We start from the raw sequence: 23,331 nt of genomic DNA, 5'->3' as shown, positions 1-23,331 counted from the left end.
TCAGCAGCAGCAAACCCTCTGTGTCTAACTCACTCATTTCCACACTTGTTGTGAGCCTTTCGTCAAGCAGCCACAGCTGTGAAAACTCCCACAATGCCCACTGTGATAAACACAGGTACAGAGGAGGTTTGTAAAAAAAAAAAGCAACAGCATACAAGAGCCTTGTATGAAGTAACAGTTCTGGGTATTGCAACAGAGAGAACTGCTTTGTTCTCTTGTTGTCTTCTTTGTTGGTGTTTGTTCAGCACAATTAACCTGAGCCTCCTCTTATCGGAACGTATTGATGCTACTGCACAAAATGTGGTGGCGAGTTGTTTTTTGTTGACAGCCCATATTTTCAATTATGCAAATGTAACACTTACCGTATGTTGAACGGTGCCTATCTCTTCCTAAGTTAATCTTCCCATCCTAGAAAGTGCTAGTAAAGAAAACTAACTGTGTCTGTGTGGCTGGTTGGCTGCATTTGCAATCCCACGTACAACCTCACAGATTCAGCCTGTCCCCAGCAACACAATTTAAACAGCGATGGCTAGGCCATAAATGCTGTCAAAGATGTAACGGTGAGCTGTTCTATAGGCAGCGGTGTGGATTAGAGGCCAGGGCACTGTACTCATAACTATAAAAGGTTGCAGGTTCAAATCCTGGGTTGGGGAAAGCAGCTGTGCCCTTGAGCAATGAATATCTCTCAGCCTGCTCTGTGAATCAGCACAAACGATGGGTAAAATGGACAAATAATTCAAAACATTTGGAAACGCCCAGTGTGAGGATTCATGGTCTTATTAAATAATGCACGCTGCAAGGTGTCGATGCTCTTCTGTTCACCATTGGCTTGCTTTACAGTTTTGTGTAAGGAGAACCGGACAGTTCTCGTCGGTATAACAGTAGACCGAGCACTTCAGTCCGTTTTAGTCTCAGGGCCTGATCTGTTGATGTGCTGGTATGGTTTGTAGCTGCTGTAGTCTTGCATTTCCTCACCCTGTGCTCTACCGGAAGGCAACTTCTGACAGCCTGTTCAGAGCACCAAACCATCTTGCATTAATCAAAAATAACCTGCAGGCAAATCACTTGATAAATTTGGAAACACACCGATGCGAACACGTTGTTAGCTTTGTCTTGCAGAAAGAGTGGCTTTTTTTATTTCGAAATTGTTTAGATACAGAATGTTACCTTTACGGTAAGGCAGGTCAGGGGCACAGACTATCCTTTACAAAGGTTTAAACATAATTGTGTGCACAATTGTGTTCCAATTCTAGAAACATGTTTTGAATCCCCCCCAGTGTGTTGTAAGCCTTGTAATTTGCAGGATCTGAACTTTGCACTATGTGTATCGTGTCTACAATGGCTTTGTCAGTGTCTGGTCTGTCCTGTCTCTATGTGCACAGTGGACCAATAGGAACGATATTTCGTTCCACTGTATACTTGTAGATGGCTGGGATGACGAACTTGAATAGGCACCATCAGTGCCTAAGCTATATTAAAAATATTAGGCCACAGCTGCTGTGCACAGCAAAAAGAGACTTTTTTTCTGTTGAATGGAAAAGAAATGTAAAACTAAGTTCATTACCACGGGGAAAAGATCTGTTACAGTAACTCACAATGCTGAACTCTCTAACCTTAGAAGAATGCAAGCAGAAATTCGGTTTGGGCTTCCGAATCAAAAATCCATACTTTAAAGACTTGTGTTCTCTGACAGCATTTTGCCATTTGTTTTGCTTTTTTTCCCCCCTAAAGCAAAGCAAAATGTTAATGTGTCAGATGTGTAGTGAGAACAGACAGGAAAAACAACCATGAGGATGGATGCTTAATATTAAAATGTAATTAGCGTTCCATCGTTTGTTTCGAAATCTGTACTGGGGACAATCTCTAGCTGTAAGACATTCAGCCACTGTCTTACTGGGCTCATTGAAAGACAACAGTCTCTGTAGTAGTCCCCAGGCATTCAGCTGGGCAGGCGAGACACTGGCCACAGGGCTCATTATCCTGGACAATGTTCAGCTCAGCAGAGTCTGCCCCTTTCCTGTCTCTTTGAGTTGGGTCTTCACAGGCGACTGTGTAAGCAATAACAGGGAGGGTCTTTTGTGTTGCATATGGCTTAACTTTCATGATATCAGAGTTACGGTATTTCATCTTTCATTTCAGCAGGATTAAAAATAGAAAAGAGAGCTGTGCACGAATTAAAAACTTTCTCTGCTGTTGCTGGGGCGTGCGTCGATGTGCGGTGGGATTATTTTAAAGGCATCCGAGGTGGCATTTCTAGTGGCAGGGTTGGCAGCCAAACCAAAAGCTTCAAGAGTTTAGTTCTTTTTTGTTGTTGTTGTTGTGCACATGGTCTTCTAGTTCATTTTGGCTTGCGCATTTCCCATCCTAAACAATGTGCTGCTCATCATGTCGTAAGACTTCGAAAAACCCTACCCAGGTTTGGCGTCGTATGGTTTCATAGGCGTTTTGGTTTGAAATCCTGACACTGAGGTGTGTTAAAAGAATCCGACACAAATTTAGAATTAACAGCAGATTTCAAACTAGGTGATGGTGCTCTTTTTGGTGGTGGGAAGGTTCAGTGTGTAACTGGGGCAAGACTCCCCAGTGCTTATAAGCCAAATGAGATAGGTGGGCTCCTATTGTTTTGCAGGCTTTCCTGTGTTTCGTATGCACAGATATGGGGTGGGAGGTTCTAGTTTTGTGTTTCTTACTGTGTAGCTCTCCTGCCAGGAGTCAGTTACGATCACTGGTGAGTTTGGACCGTGCTCAGTGGAGAGGCGTGTAGTCCAAAACATAGGGTCTCCTGCCACAGGAAAATTCCGTGTTGTCCAGGAAGGGGCTTTATACGACTTCGGTATACTGAATTTACACTGAGCCCTTCTATTACAGCATACATTCAGGATTTGTAGCTGTGTGTCATGTAAGTATTGTTTTATAGGCATATGCTGCATAACACCCCTGGCAGGTTCTGCCAACAAAGTCCTACGTTGTTGTCATTTGCATGCATGGTGCATTTGTGAAATGGCACACCAATGACATTCACTGTGCCCAAGGAAGGCCAGGGCTCTCTGGTGAACATGCTGAAAGAACAGTTCTGACTTTGTCACTGTGGCTTGCTGAATTGTTCGTGAAACAGATCACTACGTTGAAGTAGGTGACAATGTATGGTTTAGCAAGTGGGCTGTCAGTTTTGCACTGTGCACTGTAGCCCAGGTAATTCTTCCTAATGGTTTGGTAAATGAGGCCAGCAGGGCTTGTGGTGGGACGCAGACCAGGGGTACTGTCTGTGTGGAGTTTGTATGTTCTATTCACGTCTGTGTGGGTTTCCTCCAGGTGCTCTGGTTTCTTCCCACAGTCCCAACAATTTACTGGTAGGTTATTTGTCTTCTGGGAAAACTGGCCCTGGTGTAAGTGTGTGTCTCTGCTCTGCAGTGGACTGAGTCTCCTGCCTTGTGCCTGTTTGCTTGCTGGGATAGACTCTGGTTTCCCTGCAGCACTGTAATGGATAAAGTGGTCCAAAAATGAATGGAAAATGAGTGTACTGGGAGTCTGGTACACTGCTTGGGGTTTGTAACCACAGTAAGAGGCAAACTGGAAACTAGGAACAGAACGAGAAACTGTCCGTTCTTCCAGGGAGCCATCGCCACTGTTTAGTGTTCCTGGATTTCCACTGGAAACGGAAAACTGGCGGTGGGGATGGGGAGAGGAGGGGGGAGGTCAACATCGATCAAAGCAAAAAAAAAAAATTGTTTTGTAAAAAAAAAAGGAACAACTGCATCTGTGAGCCCCGCCTCTCCTTTGAGTTTCCCTTTCCATGTGTGACTTGGAAAAGATTAACCTTTAGCGTTTTGCACAACAGAGGCTTTGAGAAAGAGCAACTCCAGTTAGTCTTCTGGGTGTGTTTCTTCCTCCTCTCACTGAGTGCGTGATCAGCTGACCCTCGGCGACTGAAAAGAAACCGTGGGTTACGTTACCTATTAATACTCACTTGAAAGGGAAGTTTCCATTGTGCGTTTTTTGCCTTAAATGATTGAAATCTTAAATCTAACATTGTCTTGCACCAGTTTTGTCCTTCTCTACTATCTTCATTATGGAAGATACAGAGGGAAGATGTTCAAGCAGGGTTTGTTAGACTGGTGAACCCCTGTATATACAGTGATGTGGAAAGAAAAGTGCACCCCATTATGATTCTATGATTTTACACATATGTGACTTGCATGTAGTCCTCACCGAGCCCAAACAGTGGATAAATGTACATTCCTGTGACAAGTCACACATGCAAATTTTACTTTGTCATTATAAATTGAACAAAAAAGATCAGCCAGCATTCAGAAGCCCTGTGTGGAAAAAGTAAGCGTACCCTTCCTGCTTCCATGTCAGTTAAGAAGATCCTGAGAATCAGGGGCCGCTAAACAAGTGCCATGTGATTAGTTGATCATCCGGAACGTGCTCAGACATGTGTATAGAATCATTAATAATAAATCAAATCAAAATATGTAAAACCATAGGGTCTTAAGAGGGTGTACTTTTTTTTACACATCCTTGTGTATATGATGTGTGTGTAGCAGGAACAGGAACATGCGTGTGCGTGTGCGTGCCTGGGTCTTGGTGCTCGTCCATGAAAAAGGCTATGTCTATGAAAGATGACATTCTCCCCATTGAGCCCAAAGTGTCCGGTTTTCTTTTCAAACCAGGACAGATGCTCACGCTCTGGAAGCAGGTCTGATGAAAGCCCTATTCTCTCCCCCAGTCCCAGAGCGAGAATCCCAACACCGCGGTGTACGTGAACGTCTCCGAGTTGCGGAAATCGGCCTCGCTGAGCTCCCCGACCGACCCTACGCCCGGCCGGCACCTGTCCAGCGAGTCCCCCGAATGGGAGGTGCACACTGACGCAGAGAGCGGCCAGGAGTTCTATTACAACCCGGCGACGGGGCAGACCACCTGGGACAGCCCCTTCCTGGACCGCGAGGCGCCCCCGGAGGAGCAGCCCTCGCCCTCCCTGTCACCCTCTGCCTCGCCGTCGCCCACCCCTCCGGCCAGCGGGGGCCAAGGCTCGGAGTGGCAGAAGTTGCTGGACGACGACAGCGGCCGGTACTACTTCTACAACCCCGTGTCTGGGGAGACGTCCTGGGAGCCCCCAGAGGACATCTGCCCCCCTGTGCATGACATGGAGCCGGACAGGCACGACGATGGGCGGGTCAGTGCACATGCTTCCCGGCCTGTCGCTGGACTGGCCTTGCCTGCTGCTCTGATTCTTTGCTGATGGTTTTACTTATTAGCCTTAACAGCTCTCTGTCTCTGTCTCTACCACCTTGGTCTGTCTCTGTCTCTACCACCTTTAAAAAGTGTAAAAGTGGTGTGCTGCTTTCCAAAAAGCAATGTCACAAGGCAATCTCTGATTATCTGACTTCTGAGAAATCTCAGCACAGCACACACTAAGCCTGCTCAGGAGGGTCTCTCCAGGGCATACACAGCACAGAGCCTGAGCTCTGAGGAGGCTGGGCGAGAACATAATGCCAAGTTTCTTCCTCTCCTGGAGTTTGAGTTTCCATTCCCTTCCTCATCCTCAGCCAGCATCTCTCAGAGTCATTCTTAAGAATGTTATGCAATGACATAATGCAGCCCATCTGGCCTACCTGTTAGTAGTTAAGTGATCCAATGATCTCATCCAGCTGTTGCTTCACCACCATGGCTGGGTAGCTTGTGCCACACTCCCACAACCTTTTGAATAAAGAAGGTGCCTCCTTATCTTGGGTTTTGGATACATTTCCATGTGATTTCCACTGGTGGCCTCTGGTCTGTGTTTCACTATTGATTGCGAAGAAATCCACTGAGTTGATTTTTGTCAGTGGCTTTGAGGATTTTGAGCCTCCTCCTCTTGTAATCTTCCCTGTTCAAGACCGCGGTTCCAGATCGCCAGGGGCTTTTTGTGTGCAGAGGCTCCGAAAACAGCTCTACACGGGCAGGGCTGGGGTGGGGAGGGGTGTGGAGCTTGAGAAATGGTTTCACTGTCCTGTTGTGGTGGTTGGAACCCCCCCGGCACACATACATCCCACCCTGCCTCATCAGGTCTTTGTCTTCCTGCCGTCCGCAGCCACCACTCCCTGTGGAAGACTACAACGAGGATGACTCCACAAGCCTAGTGTTCCCAACGGACTACAGCTATAGCCCTCTCAAAAAGGCCATAATACCCAGGGTGAGCATTGACTTGGAGCCCCCAGCGCCAGCAGGCTGGTCAGTCTGCAGGGACCCTGAAGGGAAGATGTTATACACCAGCGACCTCACTCAGGAGCAGGTGAGAGCAAGTGGCTGGCTCTGGCTCTGACTGGCTTCATGTTTTCATTATGAAGCACTGGTGTTGTTTCCGCTATCTTTCCAGAGCTTTGTATAGTCAAATAACACGCTGTACAGCTACATGTGCACTAATTTTAGCACTCTTTTATTAAGCTTGGTCTCTGTTACGTCCGCAAAGCTGTTTTTCTTTGAGAACACAGCAGTAAAAGCTGTTTGTATTGTGGGTATCTGTGGTTGACATGGCTGGGGAGGATGAATGTTTTTGTTTCCTGACTGCTCACACCCGTGAAAGTTGTTTCTGTACATTTCCTAACGCAATGAACCACTCTGAAGCTCTGTAGAGCTTTAAAAAGCCTTGTGACCAGTGAGACCTATGCCTTTCTGCAATGGAGGTTTGGCCTCTGTACTCTTTTAAAGGCCTAATGGATTTACTTCTAAAAAGGTTCATCTCATTACTAAGGCACTGGCAGAATGGAGATCCTGTGTTATTCTTGTATTTCACGTTCTGAAGCTAGATTCTGGATTTCTTAAATCAGTGGTGCAGAGCAGCTGGAGGGTTGCAGTAGGCTGTGGGCTTCCATTTCAGCTCTACTGTTAATGCCCTGATTGAGTGATCATGAGCCAGTGTGAACCAGTGTAACACTGTGCAATGGCTTTTTGGCTGTTGATGATTTAAAGAACCTAGAAAACCTCCTGACCAGAGTTGTGCACCTGTGTCTGCACAACAGTACACTCTTGTGTCCAGCTCTGGCCCTTGCAGGCAATTGGTATATCTGATATAGTCCACTCCCTCCTGCTTCTGTCAATTGTGTGAGTCAGAGGGCTGGACACCAGGTGCAATTTTGCAATGAATATATTGTCTGCTTTCCCAAGGTTGAACTCTCCTTGCCAAGCTTTGAATCTGAACCTCAGTGAAACTGTATGAAGGGCTGTATTTGCTGGGTATAGCCCTGAACTTGCTAAGTGTTTCTGATGCATGTCCATCACTAATGCGGAAAACCTTCTGTTTTCAATGGCAGTGGATCAGGTCAGTAGACGACCTTGGGCAGACCTACTTCTACACAACAGATGGGACCAAGTCCCAGTGGAACTTGCCTGAGGTAAGCCACTGAAGAATTCAGCCAGTCCTGACTCTCAGTTTTTGAGAAGCACTGAATAATAGCTGAATAGTAAGGAGGCTGAATAGTTTCTTTCACCAGTCCTTCTTACCTCTAAAGTGTCCTGTGGGTCTTTTTTTTTTGCACCAGTTTAAATGATGAAAAGACATGCACTGCTGCGTGTCGAACCCTGGACAGTTTTCTCAGATGGTCCACCCTGATTGTTATCCAGATAGGAAGTTGAGTTGGGTACTTTAAGGCTTGATAACTTCACGCCACCCAGCTGCAACACGAATCTCAGGAAAATTCTCCCTCTTTCCAGCTTTGTATGGAACCTTGTATACAGTGTCCAAATCCTCTGAATTTAGCAAAGAAATTAAATGCGGAAGGATTTGTACATTTTGGTGTGGGCTGTTAAAAGGGAACTGCAATGCTATTTCTTATGTTTCGGGGTTATAATCAATCGGTATCGATTAGTGCGTTTCAAACCACAGTGAAACTACCGAGTAAATGGTAATTGTACAACCTCCAATTTACATCACAAAATTGACAAACGTTCAATGTGCATAGTGCCATCATCATCTGTGATTCAGAGCGAGGCAGCAAAACTTCCAGTGAGGACATTGTAAACATGCTTTAGAGCAAGCATATTTTGCTACTATATTAATAGTAAATATTACTATTACAAACACATACAAGGTGACATGTTTTTTAGATACTTTTATCCAAGTATCGCAAAATTATATACACTCATATGCATCATCAAGTTTTGCAAAAGTGGCGGTTATTTTATGACAAATCACACCTGAAAGTAAAAATGTATTTTTGGACGGCCTACTATTCCATAGCCAGTGCCCTAGCCTGAGCAGCTGATGTTGAATTAAATTCAACATATCGACTTCGACCCGGTTTTGCCATCAAATGCTACTCAGCCTGCAGTTCATGTTCGAACATTTCTGGGGTGAAATATCTGCTGCACAGCTGGTACTTATTCGATCGTGCATCATACAGAATCTCGTCAAGAAACGCGTCGAGGGGACCAGCATCACATCAGTGCCCGTGTTTCTGACCCATCTCTTGGCTGGTTGAATATCCCTATGTTCTGGACAGCTAAGTGCTTGACGGAGCAGCACCATTTAAAATATATACACGAGTTCAAAAAGACAGAAAAGAATCAACGTTGTTAGGAGACCATGTTTCTCATTTGCTTCCAGGGATTATTGAGCAGGAAGGGCCATTTTATGTAACAATTTGCTTAAACCCTGACTCCCGCCTGAGGCAAGACCAGCAGTTTCTCGTCTGCCTGCGACAACGTGCGACCATCCAGTTAATTTGAAATTTGTAAAGGTTTGCAATACCATTGATTAATTTCTTTAATTAAATTGGGACTGCAGTTCCCTTTTAAATCTACTGTGCTAGTAGGGATGAAATAAGCTTTTGCCTATAGAAATGGGGTAGGGGTGTATAGATTGTTACCTCAATGTCCAGGTCAAATTTCCCCCTCACCTTTACCAGTCAAGTCCTCCCAGTAATCCCCATGTCTGACCTGGCTTCATCACTCTGCTCTCCTCCCCACTGATAGCTGGTGTGTGGAGAGTGTACTGGTGCACTATGGCTGCTGTTCCTTCATCCAGGTGGGGACGACACACTGGTGGTGGTGGAGGGGATCCTCATTACCTGTAAAGCGCTTTAAGTGAAGAGTCCAGAAAAGTGCTATCCTTATAATTGTAAGGATTATCATCATGAAATGAATGGCTTTTGAAATACACAGTACAGATGTCTGCTGTGGATACTGTTCATTGAGTCCTGATGCATTTGCTCTGGTCTGTTTAGTTACCTGTAACAGCTGGCCTGCCCAGGTTTGGAAATGGCTTGGACCAGGAGGGGACGGTGATAAAGAACTGGAGAAACACGATGGGGCCCGCTCACTTCAGCGGACACGAGGACACGGTGAGACCTCAGGTTTAAGCTGTGCTGGTCTGGAGGAGATGAGTCGTTATCCTCATCTGTGGATGGACAACTCATTCATGATCCCCTGCCGAACATCTGGGGAGAGTGTTAAATGAGCCCAGTTAATCCCCCAATTAGCATCAAGTGGTAACTAGGAGCCCAGCTCGGGGAATTAAGACTCAAAACTCAGAGCTGCCCAACCCTTATGTAACCCAAAGCCTATGAAGTGATCAAGTCCTTGTGTTTAAGACACTGTAGTGTGGAAACGTGAATCACTTTATTCTTTATCTTTTAAATTGGCATGACCCTCTACTTGAGGGACTCTGTGGCTTTTTACTTAAGTTATATATTCTTCTACGTTAATGGCGTTGAACTCTCTTGAGGTAGCTCAGTAGCAGAATTAGCTTTGATCAGCAACACAATCCCCTGCCCTCTCAAAGCGGAAGAAGAGAGCATGATAGGTCAAATGTCTAAAGGAGGAACATCCTTGTTTTTCTGTAAAAATATCACATATACAAATCGCCTGTGGTTTACAAGTGCTGAGACAGTGTCTTTAAGTGATGGCATGTCTAAGCCGAACGAGTAGTAAGAGCTGAAATATACGATCCTGTAACTCATGATGCTCTCTGTGTTCTGTGTACTGGGCTGTTCAGGTGCTCTGGATCGGGGGGTTGGTCCTCTTGGGGCTGCTCTTTTGTACATGAGCTTTTCACTTATATGAATCCTTATTTGACCCAACAAATCGTTTGGAGCCTTTGCAAGCTTTGATTTTGTACCCAAGGTTTGGACATTGTAAGTTACTTATGAAACCCAGTCGTGAAAAGCAGTCAACTTCCTCCATGTTTAGGAACTGAAAACAATTCAAAAGTTTAAACTTAACCTCTTCTTAGTTTGATAAGGGTTCAATTATATTTCAATTCTAATACCAGTGGATGTTGAGGGAGACCCCAGTCTAGATCAGTAGTTGTCAATCACAGACCAGGGTGACTCCTCTGTCTGATAGATTTTGCTCCAGTGTGCAAAATCACCCTTAATCACCAGTGCTTATTGGTACAGGAAACTGATCTGCTTACTGGTTTAGCTTTTTTGTCGGCACTTAGTCTTTGGATTCACAAACAGTTTAAGTGTACTATTTCCACAAGTTCAGTTCCATTTGAACACATTCTGATCGAGTGCAGTCATTCCTCAATTTGCTAATTAAGAGTTTGCACCTTTAATTTGGACTAAACAGGTCTTACTAATTCACTGGGTGATGAAGCGATGCAGGTAGAAACGGCACTGTATCAGACACAGCGACTGCTTTTTCCTTTTGCTAAAGTCCAATCGGTTAATTTAATCTAACACTCTCTGGTTTGCTCAGGGTTCAGACCAGGTAGAATTATTATTCAGTTTTTTAAGAATGAAAAGAAAAATTTTAGAAAAGTCTCAAAATCCTTTTTTCCCCCTTTATGGCAGGTGCCGACCCCCTCTCATTTTTCCTCTTGTTCTCCGCAGAAATTCTTCCCTTCCCACAGGAGGAATGTTTCGGACTACGGAAGCGACGTTTCAAGCTCTGGAAACTCACCGGAGCTGCTGCACCATGTGAGCATTTCATTTTCACGGCTTCTTCCTGGTCGTCAAAAGACATGCTTCTGTTTCACCCACTGATGCTTTCTTCAGGTCCGGAGTCCAGGTCTTAGAAACCCTCCTTTAAGACTTGTTACAAATTTCCTCAACCCTTCTGTTATTTATAATAGCCTGCTGTGCTATACCATGGTAAAAACAGAGTGATCAGGTAAAGCCCTGTGATACCACAGTAAAACTATGCTAGAGTGGGCTCCAGCAGTGCAGTGTCATGGCAGAGGTGAGTAAATGCATGTTTAGAGCACAGTATAACCAGGGAGAAACGACAGAAATATCACACAGATTTATAAAGCACCTCGAGAACTCTCTTAAATTTCCCGGACAGGTTATTGAGTTAAATGCCTGCAGACCTATAAAAAATGTCCCCAAGATAGTCTGCTAAAAAAAAAAGGGGAACTTCTTGGCTGGTCCATCACACTTCCCTTTGAGGCAAAAGGCAATAGACAGCTACCCAGCGAGTGCTGTGAGACTGACTTACTGTGTTCCCGTTCCATTCTTGGAAGCACATGTAATTGTTGTGTAGATTCACACACTGGACCCACACCTATGGGTTGCTGTGGTCACAACCGTGCTCCCATCTGTGCCGACCCGACCTGACCCGATCCGAGCTCTCCCTCTCGCCGTTGTCCAACAGTGTTTCATCTCTCCCCAAGGCTGACAGGTTCCGACACAGGAGAACCGGGTCCAATCTAAGCGGAGACTTTCTCCATCCTCATGTCAGTAGCCTGATGGTTTTCTTCATGCTTCGCATTTCAATTCCCCAGATGCATGTCTTTCTTTCAATTTCACAGAGCTTGGTTCTCGGGCTTGTGATATTCCCTGCTGGGCATGAATACTAACAAAATCCTAATCACATGTGGCGCACCATGGGTTACTCTAACATGCCTGTTTTTTTATCATTGTTCTGCCTCCACCAAGGCTGCCCAGTTCAAGGAATGGCCATGGCATTAACTCACTGCTTTAGTTAAAGTACTTAACTATTACTGTACTTAAAGCACTCCTGTTTCTTTCGTACCTGTCTTCCACTGACAGGAGGCAGGCTTGTCATTACAAACTGCAGATTAGTACAGTAAGTACCAAGTACATTCCGGAGTTTGTGTGAGGTCAACACCAGCATAAGATACTGAAGGCCCAACTGTTTTGGATGTTGAAACTAGTGAGTTTCTCATGCTCACATTGTATTATCGTTAGGAAAAAAAAATAGCTTCCCATGTATCCTTCATAATAGCTACTTAGAGGCTTCATAACACGTTGTAACAGCTTTCATAATCCATTTTGATATTCTTCCACCACAGCCCAAGAGATGCAGTAGGTTCCATTCTAATCCAAATCCTAACCTTAATCATAGTGCTGACCATCTCCCTGAACTCTCGCACTATAATGTACACCTTGACAAAAGTCATGAACACTTGTGTAATTGTTTTGTCTTTTGAAACCACAGCCATAAAGAGTCATGAATGTTGTTAGAACACATTCAAAGTTGGTGTGACAAAAATACAGTCAAGAAAAATGTCCTTAATTCTGGGGAAAAGCCCGTTCTCTTTTCTGCATGATTTTTAGAGTGTATGTTGAAGATAAAAACGCAAAAATCTTACATTTTAAACTCATTCAACATAGCCCCTAGCTGCGAATGACAGGCAGAAGCTCCTCACTGTCCCTGTGAGGATGCCACTAGCCCCCTGCTCAGACTGAATGAGGGCACGTAGACCACACTTAATCTGATGCAGTCTGGCTATCCTTCATTTACGGACGTAATGCATTCCACAATATCTGTTCAGAAGGTGAAAATAAGCAAAACAAATAAATTCCCATCACCTTACATGTTATCATACCCGAGGTCTAGAAACTCACTCAGCATTACTTATTTTTACAAAAACAGAGAAGCAACTCGTCAATATAAAACACCACTGACACTTGTACATACTGTAGCAATCACCCTGTTGTGAAACCCTGTGCATAGTTGTGAAAAACAGAAAAAAACACGCTTTCTTTATTCTAAAATTTGCAAAGCGGGGTTTTCATAAATCAAGGATTAGTAATGGAATTCTGTTATAATGCTTTGTGATATATTTTGTCAGACAAGGGGAAGCTAAAAAGGTTTAGAAGACTAGCCCTTAAATTTCAAAACTATTAGTGTGTTTCTGCTCTGTGATCAATTTAACTTGTGGAACAGGGTGAATGTATCTTTGGAAAGGACAGATTGCAAATACGTTTGAGAACTAGTGCAAATTCGTTAAAATTATTTTAAAGTTATGTAGTGAATTTATTAGCTACTGTTTTTCTCTTTTGAAGGGTGATGTGTTTCCTTAAATATTTCTTGTGGAAAGAAAACTATGTACTGTATTAACAGTGGGAGCAAATGGCTGGGATGTAAAGGGAAATCTGTCTTAAATTCAGCTTTGAAAACTAATTACTTCCTGTCCTGCATGGACATGCAGAATCATGAAAGGAACACAGCTCTGCAGGTTTTTATTTTTTGAGACTAAATATTGCTTTACTCGATTCCCTCCCTTACAGACTTTGGAAAAGGCCGGAATTCTCAACAAAACAAAGGTCGCCGACAATGGGAAGAAACTGAGGTATATCTGATTGTTCGAACGTCGGGAAGCTCAATTAAGCCAGGAGCTGAGACCCGGCACCTTCTCACTCATTTATTTGCTGGTTTCTAATTGATCCAAGGACTTTATCTAGACATTTTTTAACTAAGCCGTGATCTTGGTATCAACAGCATAGCTGAGTAGCTGTTTCCCAGCTCCCACAATCCCTTATGCACGCAGGTGTCCTCTTCACTTATTCACTTTACCTTATTTTCACTTCTGGGTTGATCCTGGGTTGATTATTGACTTGTCTGCAAGTCCTGTCCACTGTGTTGTTAGGCTACATCCTTCTGGTGAAGTTGTGGGATTGTGTGATAATTGCGTAATCTTTCCACTTCACAGGAAAAACTGGGCCCAGTCGTGGACAGTTCTCCATGGAGGGATACTCACTTTTAACAAGGACCCCAAATCTCAGCAGAGTGGAACAGCTGTGAGTGAGAGAAGCAATTACACTGCCAAACGTGTGTTAGTGTGACAGCGAGCTCTGCTCCTATTCTGCTAGCAACGCAAACCCAGAGATGGAAAATGAAGTCTCCTAATAACAATGTAGCTGATACGGTGCAACCTGTAAAAGGAAACAAGGCAGCAGTGTGGAGTTGTTTGCTTTCATAACTCAAAGGTTGCAGGTTCAAATCCCAGGTGGAGCACAGCTATTGTACCCCGAACGAGGTACATCATTCAGATTAATTTTACCTAGCTGTACAAATGTATGCTGCTTTGAATAAAAGTCTCAGTGAGTGTAACAGCATTACACATATCACTCAAACGTAGTAAAAAAATGTTTTAGTTTTGCCTTTTTTTACAGTTGATAATCCTGACCAATAAAAGGTGGCTTAAATTCTTTCATCAGCGGCTCTGATAACTATGTAACATCACAGCCAGGTGGAACTAGGCATCCTGTTGTAGCATCAGCTCTGTAAAGGCTGCTTTCTTTTGCCTCTTAGAGCAAGACGAATCAGATTGTTCCCGAGTACACTGTAGAGCTGCGAGGAGCAACGATATCCTGGGCAGGAAAAGATAAATCTAGCAAGAAGAATGTGCTGGAGGTATGTGGGGAGTTAAGGAGTTAGCGTTGCAGTATGTCACCATCGATGAAAAGACTTGATCTCCTGTAACGTCATTGTGCTGTCTTCTCTGTTGAGGTTTGCCGTGCTTGTTTTATTGGTGGACTGAGCCGTAAAACGAATTTCCCCCAGAGTATCATAAAGCTTTAACTACTTGAACTGACTTTTTCACACACCAACAACCCTTTTAAAGATGTGTGTCCTAGTATTCGTCTTAAATACGTGTCCTCATTTCCATTTATGTGCTCGCTCGTGTGTCGAGTTTGCTGGGCTTGTTGAGTCCACTGGGTCAGGTTGGGCTGATTTTGAATAGGTGTATCATGACACGTTTTAAGCTGTTTCCTCAAAAACTAAAGACATTCAGTCCCTCCAGTCCATTTGTGAAAGACAAAAACAAACCCTGACATTTCCTGACATGTTTTCTTAAATTTTTATTTTAGTTGAAAACGCGGCATGGGTCCGAGTATCTCATACAGTACGACACAGAGAGCATCATCCAAGACTGGCACAAAGTGATCATGGACACCATTCGGCAGCTGGTGAGCCTCAACTCCTTTAATATTTATAGCTGTCGATGGAAATGGTGGCACAGCCCTTGGGGTCCTGGGTTCAACTCCTGGAGTTCTATCCGTGTGGAGTTTGCATGTTCTCCCCAAGTTTTCTGTTGGTTTCCTCTGAAAGCTTTCGTTTCCCTCCCACAGTCCAAACACACGCTGGTATGTAAATTAGCACAGGTGAGAGTGTGCGCGTGTTTGTGTTTGGGTCCTCCATGCTTGTTTGTGCTGTGTCAGGGGCATGACAAGGCTGCCCAACAGGAGGAAAATAAATGTCATCAATTTGGCTGGCTGGCACTCCTCAGGACCACGGACACCACTCGGAGGAGGAGGATGGTGACTTTGGGGGCAGCGAGAAGTCGCCCGGACCTACGGACAGGGACGAGAAGGACAAGAAGAGAGCCGGTATGTATTCCAGGGCCAGTGGGCCTGAAATAGCGCTGTTCTTTCATGCACCCTTACAAGTTTCCTTAAAAAAGTCCGTGACCCTCTCCCCTTCTATTTACTGTTCTAATGCCAGCAGCCATATCACCCTGCAACTCCCAGCTGGCAGCCCACTGGAGCTCAGCAGGTGTGAGCCTGGTCAGTACCTGGATGGGAGACCTCCTGGGAAAAACTAAGGCTGCTGCTGGAAGAGGTGTTAGTGGGACCAGTAGGAGGTGCTCACCCTGCTGTCCATGTGGGTCTTAATGCCCCAGTATGGTGATGGGGACACTGTACTGTAAACAGGCGCCGTCCTTCGGATGAGACGTAAAACCGAGGTCCTGACTCTCTGTGGTAATTAAAAATCCCAGGGTGTTTCTCGAAAAGAGTAGGGGTGTAACCCCGGCATCCTGGCCAAATTTCCCATTGGCCCTTACCAATCATGGCCTCCTAATAATCCCCCTCTATGAATTGGCTTCATTACTCTGCTCTCCTCCCCACTGGTAGCTGATGTGTGGGGAGCGTTCTGGCGCACTATGGCTGCCGTCGCATCATCCAGGTGGGGCTGCACATTAGTGGTGGTGGAGGGGATCCCCATTACCTGTAAAGCGCTTTGAGTGGAGTGTCCAGAAAAGCGCTATATAAGTGTAAGCAATTATTATTATTATTATTATTATTATTAATACACTTTCATAAGGATGATATTAAGCACAAGGGTCTAACACCGGGGAAGACTAAATGATATCAGCCTGTAAACCAGAAAGTGCTTTGTTTTTATGTGTACATTATGAGGCATGTATTAATTCTTTATGACCGGAAAAGTGCAGTTTTAAGCAACAAGCAGAAGGTGCTTCTTTGCACAAAGGGGTGTGGGAGTCTGGAACAAGCTACCCAGTCATCTTATCAAAGACAGTACCCTTTCAAGCAATGACTGCATGAGATCACCAGCTCTAAAGGCGACTTGCGAACAACCTAAATGAGCTGAATATCCTTCTCTTGCTTGTAATCTTTCTTATGTATCTTAGGTTGTTAGCTGCGAATGTGTAATTAGAGTTAGATTAGATCGCAGTGGTGAAGAGTTAGTATAATGCATTAACTAAGGAAGGAAAAAGGAATAAAAGTAAGGAATAAAGTACGAATTCAAATGTGGTATGTTCTAACTCATGTGAGTAATGAAGAGCTAATGCCTCACAGTGTACATTGTCGAAATCAAAGCATTACAATTACACAATACAGGCTGATATTAGTTAAACCAAGACCTTTCTGGTTGTTCCAGGGATGGTTTGAATTTCTGGACCGGTACGATGATCCAATTTTTTTTTACCTTACCACATCTAAATGCATTTTACATCATTACATTGTATGAAACAAAAGTCGTTTATCAACGTGCGTTGGGACCTGCGCTGTATTCAATCAGATCTTTGCACCGGGGTATCGTCGTCTTTCCCATCGGCTTGGCAAAATCACACTTCGGATCGTTACTCTTGGGCGTCTGTCCTTGGCGGGCACCGACTCGCGTCGTGTAGAAACGGATAGTCGGGGCGGGGCAGAGATTGAATTTGCCTCCCTATGGTCGGGCGACACCTCTGCTCGTTTCTGTAGCCACGAAGCCGGCCGCTCCCAGCTCCGCCGGCGACGCGGAGCAGAAGAAAGTGCGCACCAAGCTGAAGAAATTCCTGCAGAAGAGGCCGACGCTGCAGTCCGTGAAGGAGAGGGGCTACATCCGAGGTGAGGAGCGCCCCCGGCCTCTAACACTGGAAATCTGGCCTGAATCTCTTCAGACAGGAAAGCACCGGGGAATTGTAAACGACCTGTTAGTCTGTGCCTTTTTTTTCCTCTCTTTGCTAGACTATTCAGCTTCTATTTTTTTCTTACCAAACCTTTCTCTGTCATCTTTCTTTCTTTCTTTTATGTTGTGGACGACTGTAAAAAAAATAATCAAATGTTATCTTTCTCCTCCAGTTACAGCAGAATTGCTACCTGCACACAAGCCGTTTGAACGTAATCTAGCTTGTGTGAACCCCGTCTTCATAGGCAAATAATAAAAAGCGCTTTTTGTGTCTTGCTGTGCTGTATTCCGCCTATTGAATGGCATTCTAGAGATTGAGCCACCCGTGTTTTTTTATTTTGTAAAGTCTGGTGAACCTGGGCGTGTTGTGTTAAATGGTTTATTTTGTAACGCTTCGAGAGCGCCCCCCTCTGGTTGTCTTGTAGATCAAGTGTTTGGCTGTCGGCTGGACGCGCTGTGCGAGAGGGAGAATGTGACGATCCCCACCTTCGTGGAGAAGTGCATCCAGGCCGTGGAAAAACGAGGTGCCCCCTTGATCTTTCTCTTCTGGGCTGGGGGGATCAACCCGCTCCGCCCCGACTGGGCCCGCAAGCATTTTAAAGATCAATTGATTTTTCTGCGCGTGTTGAAAATTCCTTCGATTTCTAAGATAGCCATCGCCAGGGCAAGGATTATGGATGTCGTATTATATACGGGTTGTTTTTTTTGTTTCGTGGTGTTGCAGTTTTTTTTTTTTAAAGCACTGAACGGGTTGTTAAAGGTCTGTCTCCGCTGTGTTTTCTCCCGGGGTGAAAAAGGTCTGGAAATTGATGGAATTTACCGAGTGAGTGGAAACCTGGCTGTCATCCAGAAACTGCGCATCAAAGTGGATCAGGGTAAGGCCTTCTCACTCGTGTCCGAGTATTATAGTGAAACCGGCTGTTTTCGTGGCTTCTGAAAGACCTTCACAGAGGTCCCAGACTGTGTCTCTGTTGACGCCCTGCCGCCTGCTCGTCTCTGCGCCCACCTGCGCCCCCTTGGTAGTTTGACGCTCCAAAGGCGCCCCGCACTGGAGTAGAGAATAGAAAACCGTCCAAGCTTCAGCGTGAAATGTCCTCTGCGCTGTCGAGAATCGAGCCCCCATTGACCCGAGGAAAGCAGCGACCGTTTTAGCGCGGCGCCCGTCCGAATGTTTCCCCCTCGCTTTCGTTGTGAGCGGTGGAAGTGTGAATTAAACCCCGCAATGTTTCACAGAAAAGGTTTTAAATAATAAAAATGATAAAAAAATAATTCCTTAGGCTTATATATGGGCTTTCTGGACACTCCACTCAAAGCGCTTTACTGGTAATGGGCACTCCCCTCCACCACCACCAGTGTGCAGCCCCACCTGGATGATGCACCAGTCCGCTCCCCACACACCAGCTCTCAGTGGGGAGAACAGAGTGATGAAGCCAGTTCATAGTTTAATCAACTCATTCAAGTTTTTAACACTTCTGACAGAAGACCAACCCGAAACAGGTGTACACCGACCCCCCCTGACCCCCCCTGACCCTGTCCCCTTGCTTTCAGAGGAGAGCCTGAACCTGGAGGACGGGCAGTGGGAGGACATCCACGTCATCACCGGGGCCCTGAAGCTCTTCTTCCGGGAACTGCCCGAGCCCCTCTTCCCTTTCAGCCACTTCAACAACTTCATCGCTGCCATCAGTGAGCGCGCCGTCCTCTCTTCCCACACACATCTCTTTCCGAAGGGTCTCTATTCCCCTGGAACGCAGGACTGAGATGGTTACCTTTTTGTTTCCCAGGAACTGGATGCCTGTCTCCATGGAAATATTAAAACCACGCATGTTTCCAGTGTGCTTACAGTACTGGAAGAGATTCATCTGCATCTAAGTCGGTGTTCTAATTCTCATCCGTATTAGTGGATGCAGTAACTATAGCAGCAGATAGCAATAACAGTCCCTACAGCGGTACTGTAGTTGAACTGTCAACCCCAGCCTTCATTGCATGAACACGTTTCTTATGTATTCCCTGAGTCAAATGATTTCATTAGCTCCTCTGTATCTTTACAGATTTCAGTAGTTAATTGGCACTGCTTTGGTTTGATCTCTGGCACAGTGCAGAGGTCCCGACTCCTTTGAAATACTATTGCACCTTTGTGTGCCCACTCTGTCATACACTGGTGCTCTTTGTCCTGCGCAGATATTGGCGATAACAGCCAGAAGGTGACTTACATGAGGGACCTGGTGAGGTCTCTCCCGCAGCCCAATCAAGACACCATGCAGGAGCTCTTCCGCCACCTGCGCAGGTGAGTCCCTGTGGGACCTCAGCTTCTGTTCTCTGGATCTCTGGCTCCTGATGGTGGAGTCTTGGTCCCCCCCCTGCCTTGTTTTAAACCTTATGCAGCACAGCTTCCACGGGGGTGGGTACAAGGGCAGGAGGGCTAATCAACCAGGCGGAGGTCGCCTGAGCTGAGCCCTATCCTTCTTAAGAGCAACGGATCAGAAACATCTACTAAAAGGTTCCCATTTTGCATTGCATCCTATTGCCATGCTGTTTGATAACCAGACCCTGGCAACATAAACAGCTAGGTAATAAAGTAGTTCAGGTGGGTAACTGCGTCAGCATGCGTAGGCTGCAAAGGAACAAGTAACAGGTTTATTTCATGCTGAAAAGAGAAGAAAGAAAACGCAACGTTTCGGCTGTGGAGCCTTGTTCTTCTCTTTCTTCTTCTTTTCAGCAGGGAATAAACCTATTACTTGTTCCTAGGTAATAAAGTCGTTCAGTTTATTTTAAACTTTTTGTTTCGCTTGCCCTCCCCAGGGTGATAGAAAGAAGAGAGGACAACCGGATGTCTGTGCAGAGCATAGCGATAGTCTTCGGCCCCACGCTCCTCAGACCGGAGACCGAGTCGGCCAACATCACCATGTACATGGTCTTCCAGAACCAGATTGTGGAGTACATCCTCAACGAGTACGACAGGATCTTCTACCCCAGCTGAGAGTCTCCTGCACAGGCTGCTGGAAGCCACAAATTCTCTTAGGATGCTGTAGGCGCAGGTACGCCAGACTTCCTGGGGGTTTCTCTCACGTTTCCTGCATCTCCTTTCCCTCCATGCCATGACGGAGACGATCATCACGGGGCAGGATTAGCAGAGGATTCAAACAAGGAGCTTTGAAGTCTAAAACTGAACTGGGGGCTGTCCCTAGAGACAGACATCACTGGGACAAGTCATCAGCCAATGTTGTGGACACCTCCATTCTAAGATCCAAAACTCCATTTTCTTTAAGTTCCAGGCACGATGGAATGAGAGGCTGTTGGATGTGGATGACTTTGTTTTTGTTTTTTTTGGCATGTGCTTATATGTGGCCAAAGAACTGTTGCACAAAAAATTACATCTGAAAATTTGCAAGTTGCAGTTTTGTAGTCATGAGATGGGTTCTTTTTAATGCCACTTGTTGCTGCACAGTGAAAATTCTGTTTTTGATCAACATAGAATAGAAAATTCTGTTCGTCCATGATGCCCTTGAACAAGCTGAAACCCATGGCCCCTGTCCATCGTTTTCATGTCTTTCAGCATATGTCACCTCTCATTGACAATCTGTGTGTGCCTTCTGAAGCTTTTCCCCCCAAAGAATCATCCCTGAGCTTGATCAGTTCTGGGCTGCATTGACCCACAAGGCATTGTGATGAGCAATACAGGCTTCCTGAACAGTATGGCCCTAGTTGTGTGCAAGAATTGCTCAGAACCTATAGGCACAGCCCATGCTATGTGATGATGACGCCTTTAAAAGGTTCCTGTGTTATAAAGCCCAGCTGCTCTGTTCCGATAAGAGAATTGCAAACAAAAAAAGCTACTGTCATTGTCTTGAGACAAATGTTTCTATTACGAATTGTACAAAAATATAAAGGCGAATAAGATTATATAGTTACTTTTGTATTTGGCAGATGCAATATTTTTTAGATTTGTATAACTTTGTCCCTGTAAAATATTGGTCAGTACTTTGAAATACATCTATATTAAGAAAGGTAGGGTAGCTGTACAGTATATTTCAGTTAGCATTAAATTTATGGAATTATGAAAGTGTCTTGATTTCACCCGTGTATAAAGAAGAGTGGATTTACCCCCAGATTGACTTGGAATATACATTTTTTTTCTTTTAATTAAATAATTTAATTTGGACAAACTCCTTCTTTGACATTCTTTGAGTTACTTATGACTGGGTGTTTCTCAAACTTTGTTTACTGTAATGAAAAGTTTAAAGAGCTGTATTCCTATTCTGAGAATGCAAGACAAGGGATAAATCCATCTGTAATACAGAGAGCTTGTGGCCAGCACTCAAGACTGATCTTACAGAGAATCAGGTTGTAAAAATATTTTCTCCCCAGAGGTGTAATATGACCACTTACTGTAGCTGCAACATGATACATTACAGGATGTCATCCCTGTATAGTATGTGATGTCTTAAACACTTGTTTAATATGATAGTTAAAGCAGAGCAGACAGCAGGGATACACTGTACATAACAGTGATACAGCGCACAATGGTTTAAGTGAAGCTGCATTTAGCAGGTAATGGCCAATAACCACCACTGCAATACGCTTAGAATTCTACGTCTCAAATGTACTGGAAAATGGTAAAGCAGTACTCAAGGCAACCACCAGATGGCACCAGAGTATTTACAACATAGCAGAGGCTGTTCAAACCACTTGGCTCCATTTGGTCCTAGCAGCTGACAATGAAGACCTTCCTTTAAACCCCAGAATGTATCTGGTGGCTCTTTTCTGGCCTGATTCCCAAACAACATCCTTTTTCTTAACAAACTTGTGCACAATATTCTAAATGAGGCCTTATCATACATTGTACATTATGATATAAATAAGGCCTCAAAACTTGGCCTTATTAATGTACCATATTATCCATCAGTATAAATTCTACACAGTTCTACCTTTTGCTTCCCCACATTGTCGAGGATATGTAAATGATGTCTTCACACAAAAACCTTTTGTGAAAAGTCTTTTTCAAACCTACCCCAGTTTCATACTTTAGATTTCTAATGTTTTTGCTTCCTGCAAGTAAAACCCTACATTTGCCAACAGGAAATTGAAAAGTACAGTGTTTTACTTTCCGGGTGTTTGCTCAGTCTTGAATTTTATCTACTGTAAATCTTATTGAATTTCTTTTGCTGCTTCTACAGTACAGTATTTGCTAATCTTCCTAATTTGGTATCTGCTGCAAATTATCACAAAGGCTAGTTTATACCAAATGCTGTATACCAGACTATACCACAATCTGAATCGTTTATATAAGTTAAGCAGCTCCTTATCCAGATCTCGCCAGTACTCCATGAATTACCCCCACTTGGAGTATTCACCCCTGTCAATACAAAAATCAACAACAGTTCCAAACAAGATGTATTGATTAGAACCCTAGCCCCAAATCTCTCTTCAACCTTAAAACCTGATACTTACCATGAACCTACCCTTACACAAACGCTGGCCATACCCTGAGACTAACTCTCACCCCGCTCCAAACATTAGTGCTAACTGTCCTACACTAGGTCACTCGGATGTCCAGTGGTATGGCAATGTGATTTGAAGTTTTAAATAGCTTTGTGGAGAGGACTTGCCTCATTTCTACATATTATAGACAAACTATCCGTATGATTAAATATTATCATGACAAAGACCATACATCAGGAGACAACTGTTGAATCAAATCCTATTACTTAAATGCTGCTGACTGGACAGCTGTTTTGCACAGCATAAGCAGCATGAAAAAAGCTCCTGATACTCTGACCCCTAGTGAAACTAGTTTAAGTTATACGCAATATCAGTCATTGACAACAGACTATATACTAACAGTATAAAAGCAACCCAGCTTCCATGGGGAATTCAGTCTGATGCATCATAGGTTTCTTCTCATCTTACAAAGCTGTTTTCTGGCCATTTGCAAAAAACTCTTCCCTTTTGAAAGCTTTTTGT

At 44.5% G+C, this 23,331-nt stretch overlaps 1 protein-coding gene across 2 annotated transcripts in view; it reads left to right on the top strand.

The window, feature by feature from the left end:
• arhgap27l (Rho GTPase activating protein 27, like) overlaps nt 1-21,533 on the top strand; it is a 46,559-nt gene extending 25,026 nt beyond the window's left edge. The window contains exons 3-19 of one of the 2 annotated variants that reach the window (XM_069185786.1): nt 4,730-5,176; nt 6,074-6,274; nt 7,293-7,373; nt 9,204-9,320; nt 10,815-10,901; nt 11,597-11,659; nt 13,461-13,522; nt 13,883-13,970; nt 14,485-14,586; nt 15,045-15,143; nt 15,464-15,563; nt 17,184-17,309; nt 17,796-17,894; nt 18,168-18,245; nt 18,919-19,053; nt 19,549-19,654; nt 20,170-21,533. In XM_069185786.1, coding sequence (XP_069041887.1) covers nt 4,730-5,176; nt 6,074-6,274; nt 7,293-7,373; nt 9,204-9,320; nt 10,815-10,901; nt 11,597-11,659; nt 13,461-13,522; nt 13,883-13,970; nt 14,485-14,586; nt 15,045-15,143; nt 15,464-15,563; nt 17,184-17,309; nt 17,796-17,894; nt 18,168-18,245; nt 18,919-19,053; nt 19,549-19,654; nt 20,170-20,347 — 2,169 coding nt within the window. In that variant the 3' untranslated portion in view covers nt 20,348-21,533. The remainder of the gene's footprint in view (nt 1-4,729; nt 5,177-6,073; nt 6,275-7,292; nt 7,374-9,203; nt 9,321-10,814; nt 10,902-11,596; nt 11,660-13,460; nt 13,523-13,882; nt 13,971-14,484; nt 14,587-15,044; nt 15,144-15,463; nt 15,564-17,183; nt 17,310-17,795; nt 17,895-18,167; nt 18,246-18,918; nt 19,054-19,548; nt 19,655-20,169) is intronic. The other variant, XM_069185787.1, reaches the window with a different exon arrangement.
• The last annotated feature ends 1,798 nt before the right edge of the window (nt 21,534-23,331 follow it).

Source organism: Lepisosteus oculatus, chromosome 28 (genome assembly GCF_040954835.1).
Source record: "Lepisosteus oculatus isolate fLepOcu1 chromosome 28, fLepOcu1.hap2, whole genome shotgun sequence".
Lineage (NCBI taxonomy): Eukaryota > Metazoa > Chordata > Actinopteri > Semionotiformes > Lepisosteidae > Lepisosteus > Lepisosteus oculatus.
The sequence above is the reverse complement of the archived record's forward strand: the minus strand, read 5'-3'. Positions and strand labels throughout refer to the sequence as shown.